At 39.8% G+C, this 27,384-nt stretch overlaps 1 protein-coding gene, 1 long non-coding RNA gene and 1 pseudogene across 5 annotated transcripts in view; 1 reads left to right on the top strand and 2 right to left on the bottom strand.

Moving 5' to 3' along the window:
• LOC100397369 (cleavage stimulation factor subunit 2 tau variant-like) overlaps positions 1–19,033 on the bottom strand; it is a 45,588-nt pseudogene extending 26,555 nt beyond the window's left edge. Inside the window, exons 1-6 of the transcript XR_013534819.1 lie at positions 18,839–19,033; positions 9,698–9,804; positions 8,282–8,401; positions 6,367–6,427; positions 5,577–5,658; positions 5,093–5,113 (exon numbers count right to left, since the gene is read on the bottom strand). The product of XR_013534819.1 is annotated as a cleavage stimulation factor subunit 2 tau variant-like (transcript). The remainder of the gene's footprint in view (positions 1–5,092; positions 5,114–5,576; positions 5,659–6,366; positions 6,428–8,281; positions 8,402–9,697; positions 9,805–18,838) is intronic.
• Positions 19,034–19,130: 97 nt separating this feature from the next.
• On the top strand, positions 19,131–22,072 carry LOC128931771 (uncharacterized). The gene is made up of 2 exons (XR_008480662.2): positions 19,131–19,791; positions 19,921–22,072. It is a non-coding gene; the product is annotated as an uncharacterized LOC128931771 (long non-coding RNA).
• A 5-nt stretch (positions 22,073–22,077) lies between these two features.
• Positions 22,078–27,384, bottom strand: part of TFAP2B (transcription factor AP-2 beta) — a 28,579-nt gene continuing 23,272 nt past the window's right edge. For all 3 annotated transcript variants that reach the window (XM_078370698.1, XM_002746639.7, XM_078370697.1), the window contains one exon: positions 22,078–26,620. In XM_078370698.1, the coding sequence (XP_078226824.1) occupies positions 26,320–26,620 (301 nt within the window). In that variant the 3' untranslated portion in view covers positions 22,078–26,319. The remainder of the gene's footprint in view (positions 26,621–27,384) is intronic.

Genomic DNA, 27,384 nt, shown 5'->3' with positions numbered 1-27,384 from the left:
ATTAAGATACATCTCTGCCACCAGATTAATAATGAATAAATAGAGCCCACTAATTTTTACTATGGTTGCAGTAAAACAGACCACACAGGGCTTCTCCTCTGGAATCTGTAAGTAGTGCTTTAAAATCTGTACATGGCTTTAGCACCTATAATGACTTAGGATGTTCAGGGATGTCAAGAGGAAAAGATACTCAGCATTTTCTTACACACACAGTTAAAAATGATTTCCTGACTGTTAGCTACTACAACCCAGAGGACAGCTGCTGGCCCAAACGCCAGGGGTACTATTCTCTACACATCTATTATCTACATTAGCTTTTTTTTAATGTGGCTTATCAATTAACCCTATAGAAATTCATCTTCTAGCCCTAATGATTGATATAAATGTCCCCCATGTGTTAGAACATAATTTACAATACTTTCTTTCATCTACAACTCTGCATAGGTTTTTGACTTGTACTAAGATCTCACGTCACTTTAATTTTTCATATTGAGTTCATTTCAAGAGCAGTACCCCAGGATCCCCCTCACGTGGCATTTCATTTCCAGGACAATCTGTAAACATGATGACAATCTGTAAGCCAACCTGATAGGAGGCTATCTTTATGAAGACCCCAAGGAACTACTGCTGCTGAAGGGAGGATCTCTCTTACTGTGTTCTTGCCCCCACATTTGTAACAGTTCCTGCTAATGGCTAGGTTCTGACTGGTGCTACTACAGCACTGACTCAGACACAGCAAAAATCACTCTTTGGTGGAGGCTTGGACAATTTTACAACCGGTAGTTGTCAGGGAAGAAGACAGGGATGAGAAAGTTTATATAGGCAGAAAAAAAATCATATCCCCCCTTCTCAATCCTAAATTTTCCATTGCCACTGTACTACCCATCTGTGTCCTATGTTATGATAAAATCTTGACAATAAAGAATTTCACGAGAGGCCCACGGGTCCTGTGCTTTTTCACATTTTTTTCTTCTAGCTCAATTCTAAACCTGCTACTTTTTAAAACAGGGTGTGTCTTTGAAGATTTTAATTTAGATGTAGGACCTTTTCATGGGAAAACCCCATGAAATAACTTGGAGGCATGTGTATATGGCATATTTAAGTGAGCCTGAAACAGTTAAACAGCAAAAGCCTGTCAAGGAATCAGTGAACAGCTTTTAACCAAAGGCTGCTGATGTCATGGGGGGTTGTTGATAGCAAAACACAGGAAGTAACAATAAAGTAAATTACTTCTGAGTAGTGGGGGAGACGTTTTTTTAACTAGTGCTCAGCCTGAAACTTGTTCTGTTTCCCACCCCTAAAATCCAGGAATATTTTCAGTCTCTCCATAGCTACAATAGCTACAGCAAAAATAAATAAATAAATAGATTTCTAGGCAGCTACAGAATAACTAAACACAGTGGCTGATGTCTGTAATCCCAACACTTTGGGAGGCCTAGTCAGGGAGATCACCTGAGGTCAGGAGTTCCAGACCAGCTTGACCAACATGGAGAAACCCTGTCTCTGCTAAAAATACAAAATAAGCCAGGAGTGGTTGCAAATGCCTGTAATCCTAGCTACTCTGGAGGCCAAGGCAGGAGAATCCTTTGAACTTGGGAGGTGGAGGTTGTGGTGAGCCGAGATTGCGCCAGATTGGGCAACAAAAGTGAAACTGCTTCTCAAAAATAATAATAATAATAACCAAAAAACAATGTACCCAAATGGGAGGCTAATCACATTTCCAGCAGTAACATGAATTGACATAGTAGGAGATAGGAAGCAAATAGCTAAAGCCAGCAGATAAGGCTTTATTTACCAGTAAACAGATATGAGTAGATAAGGATTTTGCACTTCAAATTCTAAACTTTGTTGTCACAGGCAGAGACAAAGAATTCTACACAATTCATATGTAAGTATGACAGAAGTGTGACAAGGCCTCAATAGACCACTGTAAAATGCAACACATCAACATGGGCACATGGGCACAGACTGATATAGACTCCAGGCAGTAATAGAAAAAATGAGTATCTAGACCTGAACAACAGCAGAGATTTTTTTTTTCAGCCACATCTGCTGCTGTCTTTGGTGGGAAGAAATGAAGAAATAACCCAGAATTATAATGTCACTATTTCCAAATTAGAGTTGGTTTTATCTACAGCTGTGTGTAATTTCATGATTTGTAAGTACATCTATTTCATTCTATTATGAGCATTTGTTCTTAATTTTTTGTATCTTTATAAAGTATCTGTATATATATTTTAAACAACTCCATTTGGTCATTTTTAAAGAGAGAAAATTCTACTAAAAGGTCACAAATTATGTTTTCAATCAAGATTTTTGTGTTTGTTTGCATGTTAAACCAAATGATATTTGACCTAAGCCTAGCCCATTGTAGAGTATTTTGCATTATATGTTTATGTTCAGAACATAATATTATGCATTGGAAATGTGTGAGCTATGTTGTTTGACCAGTCTGAACCTTCAATACTGTTAGTTTCTTATATTTAATGCAAAGAAATATGACAGCATCTAAGCCTGTTACTCTCATTCACTAGTGGGAGCTGAAAAGTTACTAGTTTTAGATATACAGTGCAAATGCATAATTCAATTTTTCTCTCTTTAGCAGTAGGAAATCCTTTCTGGAAAAAAAAAAGGCTTTCTCCACTTTTTACAAAATTCTTATGTAGAAATATTATCAAACGTACACAAGTGATTTCAGAAGAAACCATCCCCATATTCACACAGATTCACCATTTTACTCATTTTGTTGCTTTCCTTCCTCTTTCTCCTTCTCTCATGTTCTCCTAAAATATTTAAAAATAAGCTCCACCGTGTGTGTGCGTGTGTGTGTGTGTGTGTGTGTCTGTATGCATTACGTTTATCCCATAAATTCATATGATTATGATTTGTCAATCAAAAGTAATATTAATTTTTCCAGGTGCAGTGGCTCACACCTGTAACCTCAGCACTTTGAAAAGCCAAGGTGGGATAATTGCTTGAGCTCAGGAGTTCACCACCAACCTGGGCAACTTAGCAAGACCTCATCTCTACTAAAAACTTTAAAAATTAGCCAGCTGTGGTAGTACAGGCCTGTAGTCCCAGCTCTTGGCAGGCTGAGGTGGGAGGATGGTTGAGGATGGAGATTGAGACTGCAGTGAGCTACAATCGCACCACTGTACTACAGCCTGGGCAACTAAGTGAGATCCAGCCTCACAAAATAGTAATTTTAAAAAAGAGTAAGTTGCATATATCATGTCACCTTTTGATAAGGTATGATTATCAAAATTTGAAAAACATGTATACAGTATTATTTTCTAATATATTGACCATATTTAAATTTCACAATTTCCCCAATAAATCCTTACAGCAATTTTTTCTTCGATCCAGCTTCTAGGATTATAAATTGCATTTAGTTTCAAGTCTTTTTAAATCTGAAAGAAAGAGTTCCTTGGCCATTCTTTTTCACAGCATTGATATTTTTAAAGAGTGAAGGCCACTTGTTTTGTCCACTGTCCCTAAATTTGGGTTTTCCTGATGTTTTCTTGTGATTAATTTCAAGTTATGCATTGTTTGCCAAATCTCAAACAGTAGAGTGACAAACCAAGTGGCTTCTTATCAGGGTATCATAGGGTGATACCTGAGGAGGCACAGGGTACTTGTTGAGACAGTGGTAGCCAGTGTTTTCTACCAAGATTTTTTTCTCTTACAATTAATAAATAATCAGTTGGGGACATGCCTTGAGATTATATAAATAACTTGTCATCCATCAAATTGTATTCATTAGTTTTAAGATCCATTGATGACTCTTGTCCAAATCAAATTTTACAATGATGATTGCAAAATGGTGATTTCTAAAAACTCTTATTCCTTTTCCATCTATTACTTGGAATCCTACTACCAGGAAGAGCTTTCTTCTATTTTCCTTCTACTTATTTATCAATTAATTGATTGTTAGTATGGAGTTATCGATTTTTGTATTTTCCATGGGTTATAACCCATTACTATGCTTACTCATTTTGATGGGCAAATTGTCCCAGATTTGTCCAATGTGAGTCCCTCAAGCTGTCTCCTTTAACAGTCTTTTCTTAACCCAACAAAATTCTAATAATACATATTTTTAAAAAAACAGTTTTCTGGAGATCACTTATTTTGTGTATTATCCATTAATATTATATGAGAGAGGGAAAACAACCTTCTATTTTCGAATAAATTTCAGTAATTCTTATACAGGGATAAATAGTTTTTGTATTCTGAGACTTTTCAGAGCACTTACTAGGCTAACATGCATTTTAAAGCTGTAAGAGACAAAAAAAAAAGCTGTAAGAGACAAATATCCTAATAATGGTTTCAAGTCACAGGAAACTTTTTCAAATGTAGCATTTGGCAGGACCATGCACTTCTGAACACAGCTTATTAATGACAAATTAGTTAAATCTGAAAAGAATGTTCTTCCAACAAGCTCTGGTTTCAAGAGTAATAGAAAAGTAACACATTTTGGCCTAAATTTAATATATTTTGTTAGATAGGCATTCTCAAATTAAACCAGAAACTACCTCTAGGATCTATTTATTACCCTGTGAAATTATCTGATTTCTAGACCTAATTTCCTTGAAAAGACATTGAAATGAAAGTTTTCTTAGCATTATCTGAAGCTAAGTTGGTATCAATCATGCCTAGAGGTAAGGTGAGAGTTTTCTATAAAACAACTTGCCAGAAATTAAGTAGAAATAATGAGCTCTAGTTTCGCAAATTTGTTTCCCTCAATGCTCAAGCCGTAGGTCTGGAATTTAGTGCTCATTAGAATCTTTTGGGTGACTTAAAATAACAGAAATTTAGTCTCTTACCTTTCTGATATCTAGAAACCTGAAAATAATAGGTTGGTGGAGTGAGTCCTTTTGGAGGTTCTGGGAGAGAAACTATTCCATGCCTCTCTCCAGCTTCTGGTGACTGTCATCCCTTGGCTTGAAGACACAGCAGTTTAATTTCTGCCTCTGTCTTCTCACAGCTTCTCTTTTTGTGTCTGTGTATCTTCTTTTCTGTTTCTTTTAAGGATACCCACCATTGAATTCAGGGCCCACCCAAATCCCAGATGATCTCATTTTAAGATCCTTACCTTAATTATTTCCACGAGACTCTTTTTAAGAGAAAAAAAAAAAAAAAAAAAAAATCAGGTCAACTTCACAGGTGCCAAAAGTTAAGATTTAAACATATATTTTGAAGGACAAAATTCAACCTGTTCCAGCTAAGAAAATAAAACACGTAAAGGTGATTTGCTTTCCTGTCTTTGGCTCTTTATGCAACTGCAACCAAAGCAATTTATGTCTCTCTTCTCTCACATACAAAATACAGAATAGGGTTCCTTTTTATTTTTCATTTCATGTGATGTACTATGTTAATTAATGAAAAAATCCAGGCTCCTACTAAACTAACATTTGTAGCACTGAAACCAAACACTTTTTAATATATTAATTATATAACCATCATAGCAACTCTAGGAGGCAAGTATAAAATGATATTTCCATTTTATAAATGAATAAACTAAGATACAGTCCCTTAAAGCCACAAGTAGTTAATAATTGAATTTAAAGTAAACTCACCTGTCTCTAATTACCCAGTACTTCTTACTTGAAGATTCATGCCTTTCCCTTCTTTTACTTGGATACATTGGCATGCATAAACCTGGAATGTTAGACCTCTGTTTTCATGATTTCATTACAACAACAACAACAACAAAAATCAGCCTTTCTAGGAACTAAGGATTATCTCTGCTAAGTTGATGAATGCCAGACTTGCTTTGAGTAAAGACAAAGCTGGCACTCAAGGAAACAAATATGTAAGAAAAAAATTTAAAAGGATGGATGAAAAGATGGATGTAGAGGGAAGAGAAGGAAAAGAGAAGGGAAGGGAAAGTAACTTAGCTTTAAATTACACATTATTTTTTATTTCTATTCAACTTATCCAACTTAAGAAACAGCACTGCCTTCCTTAGCTCAACTCTATGTTATTTTGGATCTACAAAACTGTGTCTCTTCACCTTGTTATCCTCTACAGAGGCTAGTGCACTGCCCTCTATATAGTAGAGTTTAGTATGTTGAAATTAACTGAATCATTTGCTGGGCTAAAAATATTTACCAGCAAGACATAAAGTTTTATGAATCTTTCTCTAGGGTTTGGAATTTCTCTTTTGTTTAGAAAAACCGTTGCTCTCTAAATCCATCATCTGACTGTATCTGAGATTTATACCTTTGAGAAAAGATCAGAAAGGCTACTTCAGAGAAGACTACCTTATTACATATATCACATTTACTAAGATACATCTATAAATAACCTGTTTGTTAATATGCAATTACATGAATACAACAGGTGCAAATTGTAATTGTAAAATACCTCTTTAGAGTCTTCGGTGACTCCTTTCATTTTTGGTTTAGTGGTGACTCCACCACATTATCTAAAACACAAAGAATATTTTATTGTGAATACAGCCCCTATACCCTTTATATTTTGACAGAAAATTTTTCATACTAATGTACTGTTTTACCTGTAGATTTGTGCTTTAAAAATCTTTATTTGTAATAGAGAACTGAAAAACTTTGCCTCAGGTTAAGAGAATTTCTGGCATCAAGAATCAGGTAAAGAGTTATTTAGAGTGAAGGAAACCTTTTCTTGTCTCAAACTCATGTTATATATCTAATTGAGTCCATTTAAATATTATATTTTAGGGTCCCAAAATTAGCCTTCAGTCAGAAAAAAGTGGTATCACCAGCTATTTCACTTACTTTCCCTCTTGTTAATCTATTCTTTCCTTTATTTCTCCTATCTGTCCTATCTTGCTTTTTTCCCCATCCTCATATTCCCTTCCCACATTCCACATTTGGACAGTCGTTTAACATATTCTTTGTCTTTTTATGCTCTTAAATCCTGGTGATTAAATGCCAGAAAACAGAAATCTTTCTAAAACTCAATGCCCTGTCTTTATCTTGTAGTACCACCCTTTACATATATATATATACACACACACACCCCACCCCCAGAAACCAGAGAGTTGGAAACAAACTTACCATTCATCAGAAGACACTGGGTCATCAGGAACACTATAGAAGTAGCATTAGAATTGGGCCCCTTATACATATAACCCATATGCTAATTCATATATACATACCTCTTTAAAATATGTTAATTCATTCTTTCATGGACCATCTAAATTATTGTAGTCAAATTGATAAATGTGCATTTTTTATCATGATTTAGAGGACTCTGATGTGGCAGGATGTCCAATGGCAATTAGATGATTTCCAGAGGGTCAGGTTTTAACCTTCAGTTGCTTATTGCTGAACAAGACTATTAACTTTCCTTAACAGCCCTGTGCTTAACTGATTCTAAGTAGTTCATAATATATTAGATAAATTGTTGTGGAGAATTAAATAAAATATATAAAGGCACACTATAAACTGTAAAAAAGCTAAACAAATTTAAACTATTGTTTTAATTATATTTTTCAACAAAAGATTTTTCTTCAAGTTCACTCAAAGACCCAATCAAATATGCAGTTCTGAAAATATCAGTTAGAAGAAAAGATACAGTCTCAAATTGAATGATAAAATTTCAAGATACTAAAAGTTCACTGGATATCCTCTATGTATATCCTGGGACCCCTCATCTAAAAATGAAAATCTGGTTGGCTCAGTGATCTTTTTAAAAGAGAGGGAGAGGAAGAAGGAAATGGAGATCTATCTATATATTCAGAGAGAGAGAGAGAGAGAGAGAGACAGAGAGACAGAGAGAGACAGAGACAGAGAGAGAGAGACAGAGAGAGAGAGAGAGAACGAGAGAGAGAGAGAGAGTCTTGGTTCCACTTACTAAATCTCTAACAAAAAGAAGAAGAGGAGGGGAGAGGTAAGAGAAGAAAGAAGACTATAAAACACAATATTCCTGCATCTGGCACTACTGACTAAACACTCTGAGGATTTCTTATAAAAGGCACCCAATTCTAATGCTAGTTCTACAGTGTTCCTGATGACCCAGTGTCTTCTGATGAATGTTAACTGTTAAATTGCTTGGTTTTTTTTTCTCCTAAACAAAGAGGCCAAATGCATTGCCGGTGCTTTGCTTTCTTTAATGCCACTATTGTGCAGCACTAGGGGAATAACACTAATGCCACTATTCAGCACTAGGGGAATAACAAGTGGGTGTTGAATACAAAGAGGCAGCAGGTTCCAAATGCAGCCTCCAAAAAAACGAGGCTGTCTCCACACTGCATGGCATGGAATGAAACTGTGTTTTGTCCAAAATTTAAAAGCCTGACCTGTGGGTCCTTGGAGGAGAGAAAGACTTCCTGCAAAGGTGACATCTGGATTCTCTCCTTGCTTCTGCTGCTACTGCTGTTTTTATCACCATTTTCTATATTCCCATTTATTTGCTGCAACTGTCAAATTTTAAGTTTAAAAATATTTTACTCTGCCCTCTTGAATGAAATAGTTGGAGGAAGGAAAAGCTTATGATTTTCAAACAGATATAGTCATCTTATTGTAAAAGGCCCCACCATTTCTTCCAGAAATTTTAATAAGCATATAGAAATAGCCAGCTGGCTAATCCTAGGAATATCCCTCCTCCCCGTTCATTTTATAGAAAGATCCTGTGGTCAGGAAATATAAAGCTTTCAACACATTGACCACAGCTAGGATTATAGTCTCATATGGTTCAGCTTTTTCCCACTGTCTTTTTCGGGGTGTTGTCAATATCCAGCCATTCTCTCGGGGGTGCTGAAGTCACCTTCACCCTTCTCACCAGGGAGTCAAGATTGACTGCACTAATGAGGGAGTCTGGAATTGAGACATTGCATGTAAATCCATCACTGTGATTAAACTTAGCACGCACACTGTGTGTGCTTGGTAGTTTCAAAGAGCCTGGCTATTAAATGGCTTCATATTTTTATACCTTTTGGCACCTTCATAAAAGGACTTAAGGAAACAGAATTTTTCCTCCACTGCTACAGATGGACTAAGGCAAATCTATGTTAAGAAGCTATAAAATAACTTGAAATATCTTAGGTTCATTGATAAATCAAGTCAGTAGCTCTGCAGAATACCGTTAAATGTATAAAAACATATATTAATAAAGTTATACATGTATGTAAAGACAGATATATGGGGCAACATCTATTAAATTGCAAATAAAGTAAAACCTCATTAATTCAGACTCACTTAAATTGAAATTCCTGATCTACTGAAAGTGTGGCTAAGCAGAAGTTTGCCTTTACCATATCAATGGAAAAAAGACTTGCTGAACAAATCCGTAGTGTAAGTAAAGTTTACAGGGAGAGTATATAGACTGTTTAAGAGAATACACTGTTGTTAGCATCCTCAAGCACTTGAGGAGCACCCATTTACACACAGATAATTGAGAGTATAATTACAAAGCATTCTTAAGTATTAACCAAAGTAGATACTCTAAGGACCTCTAAAAGGAATCTTTAATTATTGCAGATCTGCTTCTTTTATATACTTGAAAGAGGTAAAGCTTCATTCTTTTAAAAATATTTGATCGTTCAAATTTCTCACAAATGTGAGCACATCTTTCTCTAGCTAATGCAAATTAATAAGCTGTTAAAACATATATTATGCTATAATACATTAATGTACTAAATGTTTTGTTTTTCCTTTTCAAGTACTTTAGAAAAACTTGGTATTTGCATATGTATGTGATACCTATAGATACATACTTAAATTTATGGCAGCATGGGATGACAGAAAGAGCACTGAACTTATCAGCTCTCCTATTATCTTGCAAGATGAGCTTGAATATCAACTTAAGCTTAAGTTTTCACACCTGTAAAATCAAGAGACGGGCTTTGGTAACCATCCTACATACATCTCAGACTTGGTAGAAGGATCAAATTAGATGATGTTATTCAAACTAATCAAAGTACTTCATAAAGTGAAAGGCAAGTAAATTATAATTATTTTCTCTACATAATGGACACTTATTTTTTGATTTAGAAGGAAATGAAGATGATGCATACCATACTGAAATAACCAGATATACATTTTATGTTCATTATTACCCAAAAAGTATACTGTGTTCTACTTGAGGTAAAACTAAAATTGAAGCAATCTACGAACATCTACTCATTCTATTTACCATTTAGAGTGCAGAGGTAGGCATTGAAACCATAGGAATTGTTTAGCAATTCGTAGAAATCTTTTTAGATTTTAAAAATCTTTGTAATTTAATGTGTCAAGTAAGTGGCGTTTAAATGAAAATCTTACAAACATACAAGTTTTAGAAAACACAGAATGGGTCAGTCCTAAGGACAGATAAAAGAGTATGCCCAAATGGAGACCTCTGCAGCTTGGTTCATCTGCCATCTTGTAGCCAATACCTAGCACGATGGCTAGCACACAGGAAGCACTTAACAATTATTTGTTCTACTATGATGCCTCTTGGTAAACTATTAGCTAACCCTAGATAGATCTGCAAATGCAAGGACAATATACTTATTCTTAAGGACAAATTACTGTAAATTTCTAAGGTAAAGGACTAGGTCTGTCTTACTTTCTGATGTAGTCCCAGATTATAGAATCTTGGTGATTGTTCAGTAGAATGTGTTGGGGATTTTAAAAAATAACTCATTTAATGAGCAAGCAACTCCTACAGGCTATGTCTTATGTAAGTTGACTAAGACTTGGTATTTATACTAAAAGTTTATCATAAGAAATAACCAGGCTGGGTGTGGTGGCTCACACCTATAATCCTAGCACTTTGGGAGCCTAAGGTGGGTGGATCACCTGAGGTCAGGAGTTTGAGACCAGCCTGGCCAAGATGGTAAAATTCCATCTCTACTAAAAATACAAAAATTAGCCAGGCATGTTGGTGGGCACCTGTAATCCCAGCTATTTGGGAGGTTGAGGTAGGAGAATTGCTTGAACCCGGGAGGCAGAGGTTGCAGTGAGCCGACATCTCTGTTGCACTCTGGCCTGGGCAACAGAATGAGACTCTATCTCAAGAGAGAAAAAAAAAAAAAAGAAAGAAAGAAAGAAAGAAATAACCAGGGAGACAGAATTTTATAGAACTATGGGACAACAGAGTGTCAAATTATGAAATAAAGTGCTCTGAAACATATAGCACTGTTTTGCTATGCTAGTTGCACATTAGAACCACCTGGGGATTTTTTGAAGCAATATTAGTGTCCCAGATCAAATAAAGCAGAGGATGGGGCTTGGGCATTAGTATTTTTTTTTAAACTAGGTGATTTTAATGTGCAACCAGCAATAGAATAGTTGACAAAGAAGTTAAAATGAAGTAATTTTAACATGTAAAGGAGTTAGGAAAGGACATTTTCTCAGGTGAAACCTGTTTGTCTCTATGATTCATGAAGTCCAGAAAAAATGCCAAATTTTTCCCCGTCGAAATTTTCAACAGATCTCTTCTAAACGGATTATGAAGACAAGTTCTTCCAATGTGCTGCTCTTCACAACCCTTTGAAGTTCTAAATCCCAAAGATTTAAAGTGGTATCAGAGAATCTTAAAAGTCCTAGATCACAACTTACTTGGGAACAAGACTCAATATCTGGATCGATTCAAGATATTGAATTGCTCAAGATTCAATTCAACCTAGAGCAAGGTTAGAAAAAAAAAGGAGATCAAGGACCTTGTGGTTCTCAAGTGGATGTATGTTTGATATATATCTAATTTTCTTCACTTCAAGAGTTCTTCACATGTGAGCAAACCCAAGGGTGTGGAGTTTCATGATTTAATCAGGGCTAGTATGACTTGAGAAGTCCAAGCATTATCTTTATCTGTCATAAGTTTCAATCATGTTCATACTTAGTTATGATAACTTACACTCACTTATTTATAACAATAATCAAACAACTCGGTCCACCATATTGAGAAGGGAAACAACAGGGTTCTTTAACTTATTACCCTGACTTTCCAATACCAACCAAGTTGGAGGAAAAATTTTTCCCTCTTCTTGCAAGTAATGCCAAAAACTGTGTACCAAAAGAGTATCCGTTGCAAAAGATATGTTTTAAAAATAATGTACTCAGAGGTAAACAGACAATCTATAGAATAGGAGAAAATATTCACAAATATACATCCAAAAAAGTCCAATATTCAGAATCGATGAGGAACTTAAACAATTTAATAAGCAAAAAATAAATAACCCCATTAAAACTTAGCAAAGGACATGAACAGATACTTCTCAAAGAAGATATACAAGCAGCCAATGAACATATGAAAAAAATTCTCAATACCACTAATTATCAGGCACATGCAAATCAAAACCAAAATGAGATATCATCTCATATCAATCAGAATGGGTATTACAAAAAAGTAAAAAAATAACAGATGTTGGTGAGGCTATGGAGAAAAGGAAACACTTAGACACTGTTGGTGAGAATTTAAATTAGTTCAGCCTCCATGGAAAGCAGTTTGGAGATTTCTCAAAGAACTAAAAATATAACTACCATTTGGTCAAGCAATCTCATTACTGGATATATACCCAAAGGAAAAATAAATCATTCTATGAAAAATACACATGTCCCTGTATGTTCATTACAGCACATTAATCACAATAGCAAAGACATGGAGTCAACAGAGATACCTATCAACTGTTGATTGAATAAAGAAAATGTGGTACATATACATCATGGAATACTACGCAGCAATTAAAAAGAACCAAATCACATCCTTTGCAGCAACGTGGATGCACCTAGAGGCCATTATTCTAACTTAATTAACATAGAAACAGAAAACCAAATACACTTCATATTCTCACAAGTGAGAGCTGAATATTGGGTATACATGTACATAAAGATGAGAACAATAAACATTAGGGACTATAAGAGTGGGGACGAAGAGAAGGCCAGGCATTGTGGCTCCTGGCTATCTATTACTTATGATGAATATAAGGTGGATCACTTGAGTTCAGGAGTTTGAGACCAGCCTAGCCAAGCCAACATGTGGAAGCCTGCCTCTATTAAAAATACAAAAATTACCCAGGTGTGGAGGAGGGTGCCTATAATCTTCACTGCTCAGAAGGCTCAAGCAGGAGAATCGCTTGAAACCAAGAAGCAGAAGTTGCAGTGAGCTGAGATTGCACCACTGCACTTTAGCCTAGGTGACAGAGCAAATCTTCACCTCAAAAAAAAGAAAAAAAAAAGGAGTGGGCAGGTAAAGGTTGAAAAACTTTCTGTTGGGAATTATGCTTACTACCTGGGTGATGGATTTAGTTATACCCTAAATCTCAGCATTTTGCAATATACCTACACAACAAACCTGCACATTTAACTCATAATCTTAAATAAAAGTTGAAATTTTTTTAAAAAATTAAAGGTAAAATCTTCTAAGTTTAAAAATACTGTAATCCAGTCCAATGGGATCATAATATTTTTAAGCTCTCTTCCTTCAAAACTATAGATAGATATGTAGAAAAAAATTGACAAGTTTAAAAATACTGTAATCCAGTCCAATGGGATCAGAATATTTTTAAGCTCTCTTCCTTCAAAACTATAGATAGAGATGTAGAAAAAAATTGACGCTAATAGCTAAAATATAAACCTAAGCCCTAACGTCTATTGTAAATGAAAGAGCACTTTGAAACTAAAGTTGTATTTGCAGTTCTGCCAAGAGTTACATGTATGAGGTTGGACAAGCCATTCTTTAACATTTTATAATGTTAAAAGAACCCTTTCCAAGGTAATGCTATATCCCATTTTAAACTTGACTTATTAACATTTTCCAAATGCATCCAAGGCAAATGTATTAGTCTGTTCTCACATTGCTAATAAAGATATACCCGAGACTGGGTAATCTATAAAGGAAAGAGGTATAATGGACTCAGTTCAGCATGGCTGAGGCGACCTCACAATCATGACAGAAGGCAAAGGAGAAGCAAAGGCACATCTTACATTGCACAGGCAAGAGAGCTTGTGCAGGAGGACTCCCCTTTATAAAACCATCACATCTTGTGAGACTTATTCACTACCACCAGAACAGTATGGGGAACACCACCCCTATGATTCAGTTATCTCTACTTGGCCCTGCCCTTGACACGTGGGGATCATTACAATTCAAGGTGAGATTTGGGTGGAAACACAGCCAAACTATATCAGCAAGCAAGTGAATATCCTGAGGTAAAAAAGGTTAACATCCCTCTAATGCTTTTGACATTTATTTACAGATGCCAATATTAAATATCACCTGAAAACTGGTTTCACCATCACCACCTTTGAACAGGAGCTTTTACAAGTCATTCTAAGTATCTCAGCACCCAGGCTGTTCTACCTGGCCAGGTTACAAAGAATCCTGGAAGATCATATGTATTACTTTTTTTTTTTTTTTTGAGACAGGGGTATTATTACATTGCCCAGGCTGGTCTTGAACTTTTGGCTCAAGCAACCCTCCCGCCTCAGCCTCCAGAGTAGTTAGGATTATAGGGGTGTGTCACCATGCCCAGCTATATATTACTTTTGATGGGTATAGGTAGCCCGTGTGGACTTTGTTGGTCATCAGAAACCTTTTCCTACACAGCTATTACTCACCTAAATAAAAGAGCCATAGCTCCTGCACTCTATTTCTCTGCCTAAGTAAGGCTGTGTGTGGATAAAATGTTACTAGGCAGTGGAAGAAAACATTAAAAGGGTACTGTTATCATTACAGTTTTAAGTTCCATCATACTTATTCAAGAACTATAAAGCAATGGATTAAAAAGATGCATGAGTAGAATGAATGACAGGACAGATTAGTCCTAGAGATACCATACTTTCAGGGCTGCCACCAATAGATCCAACAAGTATATTCAATTCAACTATACACTTACAGACCTAACCAGAGCCTGAGAAGACCACTGTTACCTGTGTACATTCGGAAAAGGTGCTTCTACTCCCTTCATCCATATATATTTCCTAAGTTCTTCTTTCATATTAATAGGATCTTAAATATTACCTATAGGGCCCATAAACCCCTTACTATATGTCCTTGTGAGGCATGTAGTGCTTATGGTCCCAAAGACTTGTCAAGGAATCAGCTGGATAGAAAAGGAATATAACATGTGTTTGACTGGCATGATGAATTATATTATTAAAACAACCCAGGGTATGGATGATGGCAGGTCCAAAGGAGAATTAAAATCACCCAAATCTTCCCTATAGCTGAGAAGGGCCACAAAGGACTTAACTGATTGTAAGGTTAGAAATTACATTTTCAAGTTCCCATCTGGAGGCATGTTTGTTTCTTGCTGTGTAAGTTTGCTCCTGAGTTCTTCAATGGCCTGTTTTGAAAGGGTGCGACTGAAACAAATGCCTCTGTCTTAAGGACTTGAAAAAAAAAATCACTGAAAACAATGTAGGGATATAAATGTCTGTGCCCACAGCCAAGATAAAAAATGCAAAGTCTGGGCCACCTTGCCTTTAATTTTCTAACTGCTGTTTTGTAAGGCTGTGTCATGCTTCTCAGTTCAAACACGCTTTGGCTCTTTATTATTCATGGACCTTTTTCTCAGTCAGTGGTGTTGAATAATAAAACAGCCCAGGATCAAATGGGCCAATTCTCCATGCCTGACACCAACTGCTACTGTTCGCTGGGCTCTGCCAAGCGTTGCCTCTGATAATGAGTGGGATTTGGTTAAACAGTAAATTAATGAATAATGAAATATCCAGGTTGATCAGTTAGAGAGCACGCTTGCTTTGCCCTAAGCTAAACGCTTGGGGCAGAAATTACTCTCAAACGGCACTTGCCTGGCTGCTGGTCTGGATAACTATTTTACAGCCTATTGCTTGACAGAATGCTGGGGAGGGGGAGTCAGCGAGGGAGAGAAAAGGAAGGACAGTGTTATTAACAGCAAAAAAAAAAAGAAAGAAGAAAAGGAAAAAAATGGGAGAGGAAGAATAACCTAGTTATCACCTTGTAGGTTTCCAAACTGCATGTGTAAGAACAAAGTCACAAATATGATCTGGAGAAGACAGAGCTCCAAAATTCCCAACACATGTTTAACATCAAGGAGAAATGATGAGTGGAAACTGTCTTCTATGTGTGCACATATGCGATTAAATGTAGAATGACTCGACTACAAACTCATGTTTCTGTGTCCACGTTAGAGTGATGACATGCAGGGAAGCTATCCAGTATCCAGTTGACAGGAAAACTCTACCCTCATTTTAAGGTTTCACACTCTGGTTACTAGATACATCCCCTTCTACAAATTTTAAAACATTAAAAATAGAATGGCTTTTCTAAATCACATTTTTCCATTAGGAAAAAAGTTTCACTGCAATTGTAATTCCAGGAGATACATGTAGAAAGATATAGAGAGATATTTTGTCACTTTTCCACCTAAACTTGACCCAAAAGTTTCAAATTGTTATGTAGTTTTCTGCATGCATATGTAATAGATTTGCTTTGGATCATCAAAAATCCACAGCAGAGTGCCATAAGGACAACATGTACTGAGGAAATGTGCTATTTCACTCTTGACATTTATTTTAGAGACAAATTTCTCTAACCGGCTATCTCTGGAATATCTTATTCTTTCAGATCTTTGACCCTTTCAAATGGGCTTGAGATTTAGTTGACTCTGCAGTTAAGAGTCAACACACTAAAGATTGAAACACTTTTCAAAAAATTGACAAACATGTAGTTAGTATTAGTGTTTTGTCAAGGTTGAGGCTTGGTTTAATTTTAGTTTGTTTTTAGGTGGATGAAAGAGGGAAGTGCCTTCACAAAATTGATGAGAGAGTGAGAACGCATTCTGGAACCTAATTTAATAGTCTTCACATCTGAAAGTAAATCCCAAACAAGATTGAAGAGAGGCAGACTTCTGTTCCTGGTGTATAGGTGACATATGATAGGATTGTTTTTTAAATGCCCACAGATAATAAAGATGGGGAAGAAACATATGAATGACCTAGAGCTTCAGAGTACATCATTAGTACACTCCATTTCTTAGGGCCTGAGAAGCAGCAAGGCTTAGTGGATGTTATTCCACTAGTTTCATCCTGAAAAACAGTGTTATAGAAAAGGATTTAACCTCTGTACACTGGCACCCAACTGCCCCTCCCCAAGAAAAAATAAAATGCTCTAATTGTCTTTATTACTTTCAGACATTGGCTCCAAACACAGATGTTTATTACTGAGAATTAAGGAAAGGTAAAAGGTCACAGGGACCAAATCAGCTTGATCCTTCTTTAGATTATTTGGTCCCATTGTCTTGAATGGTCTTCATATTCGAGGAAGAAAAGAATATTTAGACTGAACATAAAGGTAAGTGCATCATTCAGGGGGCTCATTTCATTGGGAGGGCTCATGCCTGTGGCCCCCTCTCCTGCCTCCCTAAACATAGCAAAAGGAAAAGCCCCTGAAACAACCTATTAAAAAAAAAAAAACAAAAAACTTACTTTTGCCTGAGTCTTAATAGTTCCCCAACTTTCGGATTCCCTGGACAAAAGAATTCTATTGAAACTAGAGAAGAAAGAGCCTTAAAACCTAAGTAATGAAAAAAACAAAAACAAAAACAAAATAATTTCTTCTGTTTAATATGTGGGACTCTCATGGCAAAGAAATTTCACATTGGCAAACACTACTTTGTTGTGGTTGAGTTTTATTTAGTCCGGATATTGGGGAGTTCCCATATTTTGATATTGTGTGTAAATAGCCCTAACTACAATCCCCCAAAAGGGCCTTTCACCGAGTCACTTTGCAAATCATGTATCAGAGAGGATAATATTTACACAAAATTCTTCCTGGTCCAAGATTGACTTTAATCGCAAAAGTTAGTACTGACATTTTGTGTGTGTGTGTGTGTGTGTGTGTGTGTGTGTTAATTTGTTTGGCAAGGACTAACTAATGGAGCACTGTGGTTTGATTTGGCTTTATACTTGTTTTCCTTGCTTTTGACTGGTACTTTCTCAGCCATTTTGTACAACACCTACTGACCCTTTTCAAACTTAGAACAAGAGGCTGACCATCGAAGTAAAAATCCAACGCTGTGTAGAAACTGTCTTAAAGATCGGATTTTCTAAATCCGAGAAACTCGAGTTTAGAGTTGCACTCTCTTTGTCCAAGTAACCGCCACCGGCCTTCCTCCTGATCAGATGCTTCTGAGCTGCAGGGCATCTGATCTAGAGTCCGGAGGCTGAATTTCCAGTGTTCAGGACCATATGGTTCACATAGCAAGTGCTAGGGCTCAGTGGCTGGACTCGATCTGCCAACCTGTTCTACGCAGTAGACCTGTCTGGTTTGGGGAGTTTCCACCCTAGAGAAGACGCGCATGACTTGCATGTTCAGTCCCAGTCCCAGAGAAGCTCCACTTTCCACGTCTCTGTACCCCACTGCTCAGGTGCCAGCTTTTCTCCAGCCATTTGATAAATGTCTGCACAGTTCGGGACATTTGGCTGTTATAGAGAACAAACTGTGACACCCCTCCTTCCCCAAATTCTACGCCTAAACGCTGTGGCCATGCCCTTCTCTCAGTTAGGCAAATGGCTGGGTGAGCAGGCGTTGGCTAATGACATCTGACAGCCACATCCTTGAAACGTTTGCTAATATCTCCGCGAACAGGCACGTTCGGGACGTTAACTGGTCGAGTTACAGATGACTGCCAGAGCTGCCCTCCGTGCAGCCTGGGCAAGTCACGCTTTGTTAAGTCCATTGGCCATTATGCTGATTTAAAAAAAAAAATTAAAGAGCATTTTTATGCAGAAGACTCTCTTGGTAGCAGGTGTGACCCCTATTTGGGCCCTGGACGCCTCTCGCCTGAGTCAGCCCCAGAAGGCTGTAGCCCTTCGGAGGGAAGAGAAAAAGCGAAGAGCAGGGTGGGCAGGAACCAATAGGTTTTCGAACAAGTGGGCGAAAAATCACTGACCTTGCTAGCTTGTGACCAGCGTGAAATGTGTTGAACCTGTGTGGTAAACTGCTTCCTCAATCTGAGTATACGCAGTTTACAAAAAAAATTAAAGGCTTCCCACGCCGCAGCCCCTTCAAACTCCGGTGCCCTGATCACGATGGCGCGCACCACAAACTCTAGCGGGCGAGCTGCGCGCCCTGGGCAGTACTGGCTGCTGGGGTTACGCCTGGGGGCGCCACGGCGCGTGCGCCTGCGTGGGCATCCGCGCGTGCGCGCTTGTTAACACCCTGCCTGGCAACCCAGAGAGCGCGCCTAGACGCGGGCAGCCGGCGCAGCGTGCGTTGTCTCGACGCAGGCTGCGGCGGCGCACGCGCGATTCGTTAACCCGCGGTTCTTGTGCCCAGAGCGGGTGTATTACCGAGTCTCCCAACTGGTGTCGGCTATTGAGCTCTGGAAACCTGAGGGAAAGACAGTGGGAGTGAGCCAACCTGTGACCCAGGGGAGGGGCATGGCGGAACCCAAGCGGAGAAAGTGGACCCGGGGAGACTTTGGACTGACCTCATCCTGAGGAAGCCCATGGGGTTATTTATGAGGCCTGATTTAAAGTAGTGGCTGCCAGGAAAGTGAAAAAGGAGCTCACCTCAAGCTATGAGAGGAGCTACAGTCGCAAGAATGCTGTTTATGACGATATAAATCACCGTGGAGCGTGTGATGGGGAATATGAAGACTGCGAGTTTGGGATAGAAACAAGGAAACAAAGTCAAGAAGGAAAAATGTGTTTTCGCCCTCTCTTTTCTATCCACCCCCTCCGCCTGCGCGCAGTTCCTCCCTCCCCTAGGAGGCCGCGATCCCAGCGGGAAGGAACCGAAGGAGAGAGCATCCCCCGCCTCCACAGCCCCCAGTCGCGGGTCGGGTCTGCCCGAGTCTTCCCCAAGTTTACACGAGGATCGTTAGAGAGCCAGGGAATACATGTAAATAAACAACTTGGAAGATTTATGGGAAGGAGTTCAATTTTATAGGACTGTATTTATAGAGCAAGCGCTAGCTCACTTATAAATAGATTAATGGGAAGCTAAAATTAATGGACTTGTGAACTGCAGGTTTATTTTCTGAGGCTTCGACATGACAGACAACCGCCCTCGAAGTCCACTCGTGGAAGGCAGCTTGCCTCGGGAAGCCGTGAGCGCCCTCAGGAAGGGACACGTCCTACCGGGCCAACAACTCTCAGATGGCCCCTAACTCCGGCGCCCGGGGTCCCTGAGGAGTGACCTGCAAGTAACCTACGGAACTGTTGCTTGCAAATGAAGAAAATGAATGTGGCTTCATAAAAAAAGAAATCGGGTCTTCCTTCCAGCACTATTTTTAATCAAGTCCTTAACCCGCTAACTCGGGCCGGCGGGTGCGTTCTGGGGCACCATAAGCCACCTACCGGATCTGGTGGTCTCTTGGCAGTCAGGGTCGGCAGCGACCCCTCCTCCAGGGTCACCCAGGGTCCCCGCTCTGGGCCGGTCAATGACCTAGAGGTTCTAACTACTACTCTTTCCTTACTCCCTCCACAGCCTCTTAACAGATAACAAAGGGGCCGGGAGCTGTGACACTCAGTCCAGAGCTGTCTTATGAGGCAAGGCTGTCTCCAGCTTCCAATCCCTTTTCTTTCCTTTTCTGGTTTTTCTTGCCAGTTCTTTTCATGCTCCTCAAAATCTTGAGTTTTACTTGCTATACATGATTGTCTCAAACCCTCTCCTTGCCAAATGGTGCTGGTGGGTTTGGGTAGCCTGCAGCTTACCTGTGGGATAATAGATTGCAGGTCGGTTTATCAAGGGCTGGTGCAAACCTTGAGCAGGAAAAAATTGCCATAGGATATGGAAATTACCCACCACCTGCTTTGTATAATCCCAGTGGTAACCAACCCCCATCCTCTGTAAAGCAAATGAAAAGGAAACTCAATGTAATGACTGAACCAGAGACTAAGACATTTTTTTTTTTCTAGGTAGATATATGTCCTCATAATCACACATTCCTTGGTTTTCTGTTTCCTTTTACTGCCCCCCCACACACTTGTTTATTGTTTTGCTTTTCTTTGAGTTCACTGTTTATAGTTCTAGCCATGATCTCCCACCTTTTAATTAATAGGACAGGAAAGTGAAATCTCACATACAGTGGATTCCACTGTTCCTTCTGTCTTTCCCTATAGGGAAGTCCAACTGAAAAAGATTCACCTTTAAAAACAAAATTGGTATGCGAGGCATATTAACTGAAAACAAACTATATGCTAAGCACTCATATGATCTGGGATCATCAAGATTTAACATTTCCAATTCTTAAATTCACATACAGGTTACTATTTCTGCTTTTTATAATTAAACTAGGCAATATTAATGAAGTAGAGGAACTTAGAAAGTCCATATTTATTTTTACAGATAAAGACCTTGAGGCACAAAAAGGAACAGTGACTCATCCAAACTGTATAACATCGTGGATGATTTTGCTTTCCTGGCCTCAGGGAAGACACCTAAGCCTTGGAATAAAATACAGATTGAGATGATGTTTGATCACTGCAGTCCATTAGGGCCAGACTGAAGCCTATTAACCCAGGTGTGAAAAGCTCTGACTTCTCTAGGCAGCCTCTGAGCCTGAGTCATCTTCCTAAGACATGTACACCTTTTTCCTCTTCTTGGTTGAGGAAGGTTTTTTCCTCCTTTGTTTATGGAGGGCCTTGTACTGCTAATGAGATCAGGGTCCGGTTCAACCCTGAAATGGGTGTTAACTCCTTCAGATCCCAAGTTGAGGGGTGCAGGAGCCCACACCCAGCCCTGAAGCCTTCTCCTGTACCGTGCACCATCTCCTTCTTAGAACACCATGCCAGAATGCCACTGTATGAGCAGTGGGAAGGGAGCATCATCTCTGACAGGGACCCAGAGTCCTTTAGTTACCTGGGAATTAAATTCAACTCTTCAATTTGTGAAGGGCAAAATAAACCAAAAGATTCAGTTAACATTAGCTTTTATAGAAAATCTGGTTAGAAATAGGAGAGAAGAATGTCAGTTTGTAATTTAAAAAAAATCAAAAACACTTCCTAGTGAAAAAAAGTGTTCATTTTTCTAAGAAGCAGAATTTATTCTATTTCTGTTGTAATGAAAATGCTGTGGGTGCATTGATAAGGGGACAAAAAGAAAAAGGCTTCTTGCTGTAGTTTTCCTCTTTCTATAGAGTTAAATATTGTCTACATTTAAGAAACTGAAGATGAAAACACAACAAAAACACAACAATCTTTTTATTTATGTAAATCAGATTAACACTGGACAATAAACCAATTTCTACCCATTACCATAACAGCTTGTTTATAAAGAACAGAAAAATTCAGATAGGATTCTACCTAGGGTCAAGCGGTTTTTTTTTTTTAACCACCCATTCACAGAGGTATAGATTCACAGATAAATAATCCCAAACTACTTGCTCGCCATATTTACACATTCCCATTAAATTAAGCATAAATAAATATATACAAACTTGACATGAATACCCTCCAGAGCTCTTCTTGTGAAGAGTCAATAGATTGATATTTCTTGATTGTGTGGCAAAAACAATGTTAGAGAATTAGAGACCAACTGAAAAGAGTAGTCGATTTTGGCATTTAAAGAAGGATAGTGTTCATTCCGCTAAAAAAAATTTTTTTTCGATACTTTTTTTTAAGCCAGTAATTTCACATACTGGCAAAGGAGGGGAAACGCTGTTTGGGCTCTTGAGGCAACATCGGATGGTTTAAGGTTATTTCCTTTCCACATAATGTATTACAAGTACAGGATATCAGTTGTGATGACAAATTGTCTATAAACACTCTTAACTAGGAACGCCTTGTAGCAGAGGAACAGTGTGTAGATAAGTTTGGGGTTTCGAGTTTTCCATTTGGCCAAAGTTTTCATAGGATATAAAATAATTGCTTGAGAGAAAGTGGCTTCCTTGGCCAAAGAAAACAATGCAGCCAGGTCTTTGAAAGCCTCTTCCTTTCCTTAAGTGGTGGGGTGGAGAAAGCTATGGGTGTGGAGGCCCGAAAGAAGGAAAGAAAGCCCCGGGTAATTGGGGATGTGGGAATGAAGGTGGCGGGAAGAAGGGGGAGAAAGTTACCTTCCTACTTTGGGGTAGAGGGTAAAGATCTTTTTAGGTGATGGAATCCTCACCCAAAGGGCACAATTCTTGCTCCCCAGGGACCCACAATAAGTGTAGGAGGCGGCAGGGTTGGGCAGAGAATGGTCTGGAGATTTTTGGAACCTTTAAAAGAACTTGCGAAGTGGAAAGTGTGAAGGCAGCACTGCCACATCCTAACTCTTCCTGTCTTTCTCTATTTTATTTTGGGACTGAGCATTTAGGAGTTGGCACTGGCAGGGGCCAAATGTCTGAAGAGTGCAGGGGTCAGGGAGAGAGCTGCAACTCACCTGTTTGGTTTGAAAACAAAGCTCAAAGGGATTTGCCTTAAACGTTTTCCTCGACTTAAAAGGCCAACTATTGCGTTAATCCTACTGTTTATTGATTTATAGACCCAAGGAAACCAAATCTTTTAATAACTCAATTATCAGATAAATGTAGCTGCCCTGGCTAACTAAAGCAAGGGGGCGGGGGACCTACTTGAAAGGAGAAGTGAGGGAAAGAAAAAGGGCAGTGGGCTCACTCCAGCAACCGGGAGGCTGGGGGTGGGGCGCAAAAGGTTCTGTCTTGCTGGAGCAGGGAGGAACACACAAATGAGGGCGTAGGCCAATGAAGGTAGCCTGCCTTGCCAAGTAAGACAATTCCCATCCCATTTCCCCGCTTTAGGATTGTGATGGTGGGGTGTTTCCGTACTGGCAAAGGTGGAGGAGGGGAAAGCTTCGTATTCCTTGGATATTTCTAGACCACTTTCCCTCCAGGAGCAGGCGCCGGGAGTGGCCGCTGGCAGCGCTGAGAGCCCTCCCCACCTGCAGCCCACAGGGCGCCGCCCCATTACCTACTGGAGAATGGGGCTTACTCGGTCGCCTTAGCTCTTAGGGTGAGACCGAGAACGGGAAGGGCCCGCGCAGCCGGCAGCCCCTCCAGCGGCTGATTCTACGTCCTCAACACGACTGGGCGTCTGTGGCCCACACGCTCTCAGGACCTGCACAGTTAGAGCAAGGCGCGTCCATCGCGTCTCTCGCACGTCACACGCGTGGGGCGCGTTGCCCTGCAAGGAAAGGAGACGATCGTTTTCAGTGTGGTCTCTTCTGGCCTTGTGCAATTAAAACACATCTAATGCGAGCGGCCAGGCCCTCGGACGAAGGCGCAGGCCTTTAAGCTGGGAAAAGAGAGTGCTTACACTCTCCATAACGTCTAGTTCTTGGCCATTGTATTCCTCTCAACAGGTCTAGGGCTGGGCCCTGAAGATCAGAGGTGCCAAACGAAGCTAGGCGTTGGAGATGGGCTGCAGTGTGGCCCCAACAGTTGCTTGGGCCCTTTTGGTGACGTGAGACCAGCTTCTTAACTTCCCCATCCTCTTTTAATAAAAACTGGCAAAGCACCCAGCAGGTTCCTAAAACCCCAACCTCCCAATCCTCCCCAGTCCCCACCCCCACGAAGGAAAACCGGGAGGGGTGCAAAACTGAAAATCCGGGAGAACTGAGTGGGTCCTAACTATAAGTCCTGTAGAACAACATCTATATCGTTATCTTCAAGGGGTATTGTAAAGATCCTGTCTACTTTGTTAAATAGGTGAGTGTATCTACACTGTATTTAGAGACTTCTCTCATTCACCCTCATCCCGGGATAATTTCTCACAGCTTTTGGAAAGGTGTAGACAATGGATTCCACATCTTATTTCATGATAATGCTAAGATGGAGCCCAGGAATGAAGCTGGGCTGCCAGAAGTGAGAAATATTAAATGCATGAAACTTTATCCACTGGGAATAGTCCCAGTGTATCCAGACGGTAAAAATCAAAGCTGAAATACATCTCCTTTCACTTTGCATTATTTTGCCATTATATGCCGAAACAAGTGCACGTCTGGGAGGGAAAGAATGCCTCATTCATAAAGCATCTTGTAAGAAAGCAATTGTTACAGAAATGTGAGAGCTTGTGCCACCCTCCTCCCCACTTTCACTCGCAAAGCTGCTTCTTTCCTCGTTTAAACAGCAATCACCAAAGAACCCAGGGAAATCAAATCAATTTTAAATGCAGGGCAATACTATTAGAATATAGGGCTCTAAGAATCCTTACTCTTTTCCCTTAAAATTCCTTTTGCAGTCCCCCCTCCGCCCCGCCACCCCCACCGGAATTCGAGTGTTGAGGAATGTTAGCATGTAGATTCAAAGCTGCTTCCATCATATTGGCCACTTTCTAAATTATTCCCTTTGAGCTTCTTTAAAGAAGTGCACCTGCAGAATTCTGACACACAGGCTTTGATTAAAAAGGGATCGGATTTTTTTTCTCTGTACCTTATAGATTGTGTAGGAAGCCCAAGTCCTCTTTGAAGAAGCTCATAAACCATGCGGGCAAAGCTTTGGAAAACAGAAGAAAATGAAATGGTACATACCCCTCCGAAGGAATTACATACTAATCAACGTATTCATATTGTGTGTGTGTGTGTGTTTTTTTTTTTTACTATAGTTCATAAAATTGGTAGATGACACAACTATAACAAATGTGAGATTTTTGTATGCAGATGCTGGCAAGGCTGGGAGATAGTAACATTTCTGAAAGGAACTGATGATGAGTCTGAATCAACTTATTGGTCCGGATTTTCATCAGCCGCCGGAACCTGCTCGGCCGGCTGGCACCAAAAACTGCAGCCTCCGCCTAGTCTCCGCAGGCCTCCCTCCCCGCCCTCGCCCTCCCTAATTATGCAAGCAGCCGGGGAGCAGGGCCGAGTGAGTTAAGATCGCAGGGCGGGGCGGGGGGTAAAGAGAGGACTGAAACCAAGCAAAAGGGCCAACCATACTCATTTTCCTCCCAGAAGATTCCCGTAACAATGTGAGGAAGTGAGGGTAACGAGGAAAACGGTGGCTGGGAGAAGGGTGAGGTGACGTGGAGGGCGGGGACTGCGAGAGAGTTTCCTTAAAAAAAAATATTTAAAATTTAAAAGTTCGTGCGTCTCAGTCAACCAGCTCTCAAAGCACTGACACCAACGTTTCTCCGATTTTCTTCCAATAAGTTAGCGTTTTTCTCATGTTTAGTCTTATGTTTATTTTCCAAAGGGAAGGGGAAATCATGGTTTTCTTTTATTATCAGTATTACTAAGCTCGAAAGAACCGAAGTGGGAAATCCGGACGGTTGTCTCCAAGTGTATCTTGAAATAGACACTGAGAACCGATATTGTTGCTCCGTTGTACGCCTCAGTTTTTTTTAAGTTATTTAGTTTTTAAAAATTTTGATTGTATGTGTATTCTACCTAATATAATTCTTCCAAAGCCAATCCAATATTTTAAAGCTAAAATTAAATTTTTTGTCTGTTTTTCTTTTTGTATTTAAAACATTTTTCCTTCTTTTTTTAAATTTTTCATTTCCTGTGTTTCTCCTCCTTGTCGCCAGTTTTACTACCTGGGCCTTCCCCAGACGTGTGCCTGTTAGTGGTGGTGTTGTTCAAGAACATCTTGTCCATGCCTTTGAGCGCCTCGGTGAGATAGTTCTGCAGGGCCGTGAGCGCGGCGCAAATGGCCGGGGCGCCGAAGCCGTGCGTGATGAGGCTGAAGTGCGTGAGGCAGCTCTGGATTCCCGGCTCCAGGATGGGGCTGGGTCGGCTGTTCCCGATCGGTGTCCGGTCCTGCGCCAGCAGATCCGTAAATTCTTTACAAAGTTGCCTGCAAAGGGGTGGGCGAGGCACAGAAAATCACCCTCAGTGTCGTTGTCATTGGCATTAGAAAGGAGACGCTCACACACGCCCTGAGGCGCGGGGTCACCGAAGAGCGAGGCTAATGTGGGCGATTCCGCTCTGTTTCCTTTCCCAGCGCTCTCCCTTCTCGAGCAGCTGGGACTGAAAGGAAAGCGGGGGTGGGGAGCGAATGCACCCCTTCCACCCCAAAGCCTTGCCTTCTCCTCCCCTTTGGTGTTTTCGTCTCCATCCCCGGACCGCGTGGACCCTGCTTTGGAAAATTCGCGAGGCTTTAGCAGTTGATTTGAAATATTTCATAATGTTGAGCTGTTGAACTTTTACCTGGCATTTCTTTTGAGCTCTTTCCCCCATGTCCCTCCCACCTCTCCAGCCTCTTGGTGATCAGGCGCAAAAAGCTCTGAAAGATTTAGGCCCCTCGGCCACAAGCCTGTCCCTGGCACTGAAGCAGATTGCTGGAGCCTTCCAGGGCCCAAGGCAAGAAACTGTTTATTCTAGAGAATGCTGATTCCATTCAAAGCAAAAAACCTGTTTACCTGCAGTATTGGGGGAGGGAGATAGTTTCTGCCTTTCCTCCCTTTCTTTCTTGTAAGTGTAGGCTACTGAAAATCTTTGTATAACCAGATTGTTGTCAATATACAAGGATTCCCATATAGTTTAAATACAACCTAAAGGTAGACTGTTAAGACACTGGGGAGGATAGACTTTTATTTGTTGAAGGTTTTTATTTCCTCA

The sequence above is a fragment of the Callithrix jacchus genome, chromosome 4 (assembly GCF_049354715.1).
Source record: "Callithrix jacchus isolate 240 chromosome 4, calJac240_pri, whole genome shotgun sequence".
NCBI classification, from domain to species: Eukaryota; Metazoa; Chordata; class Mammalia; order Primates; family Cebidae; genus Callithrix; species Callithrix jacchus.
This window is presented reverse-complemented; position numbering and strand designations above follow the sequence as displayed.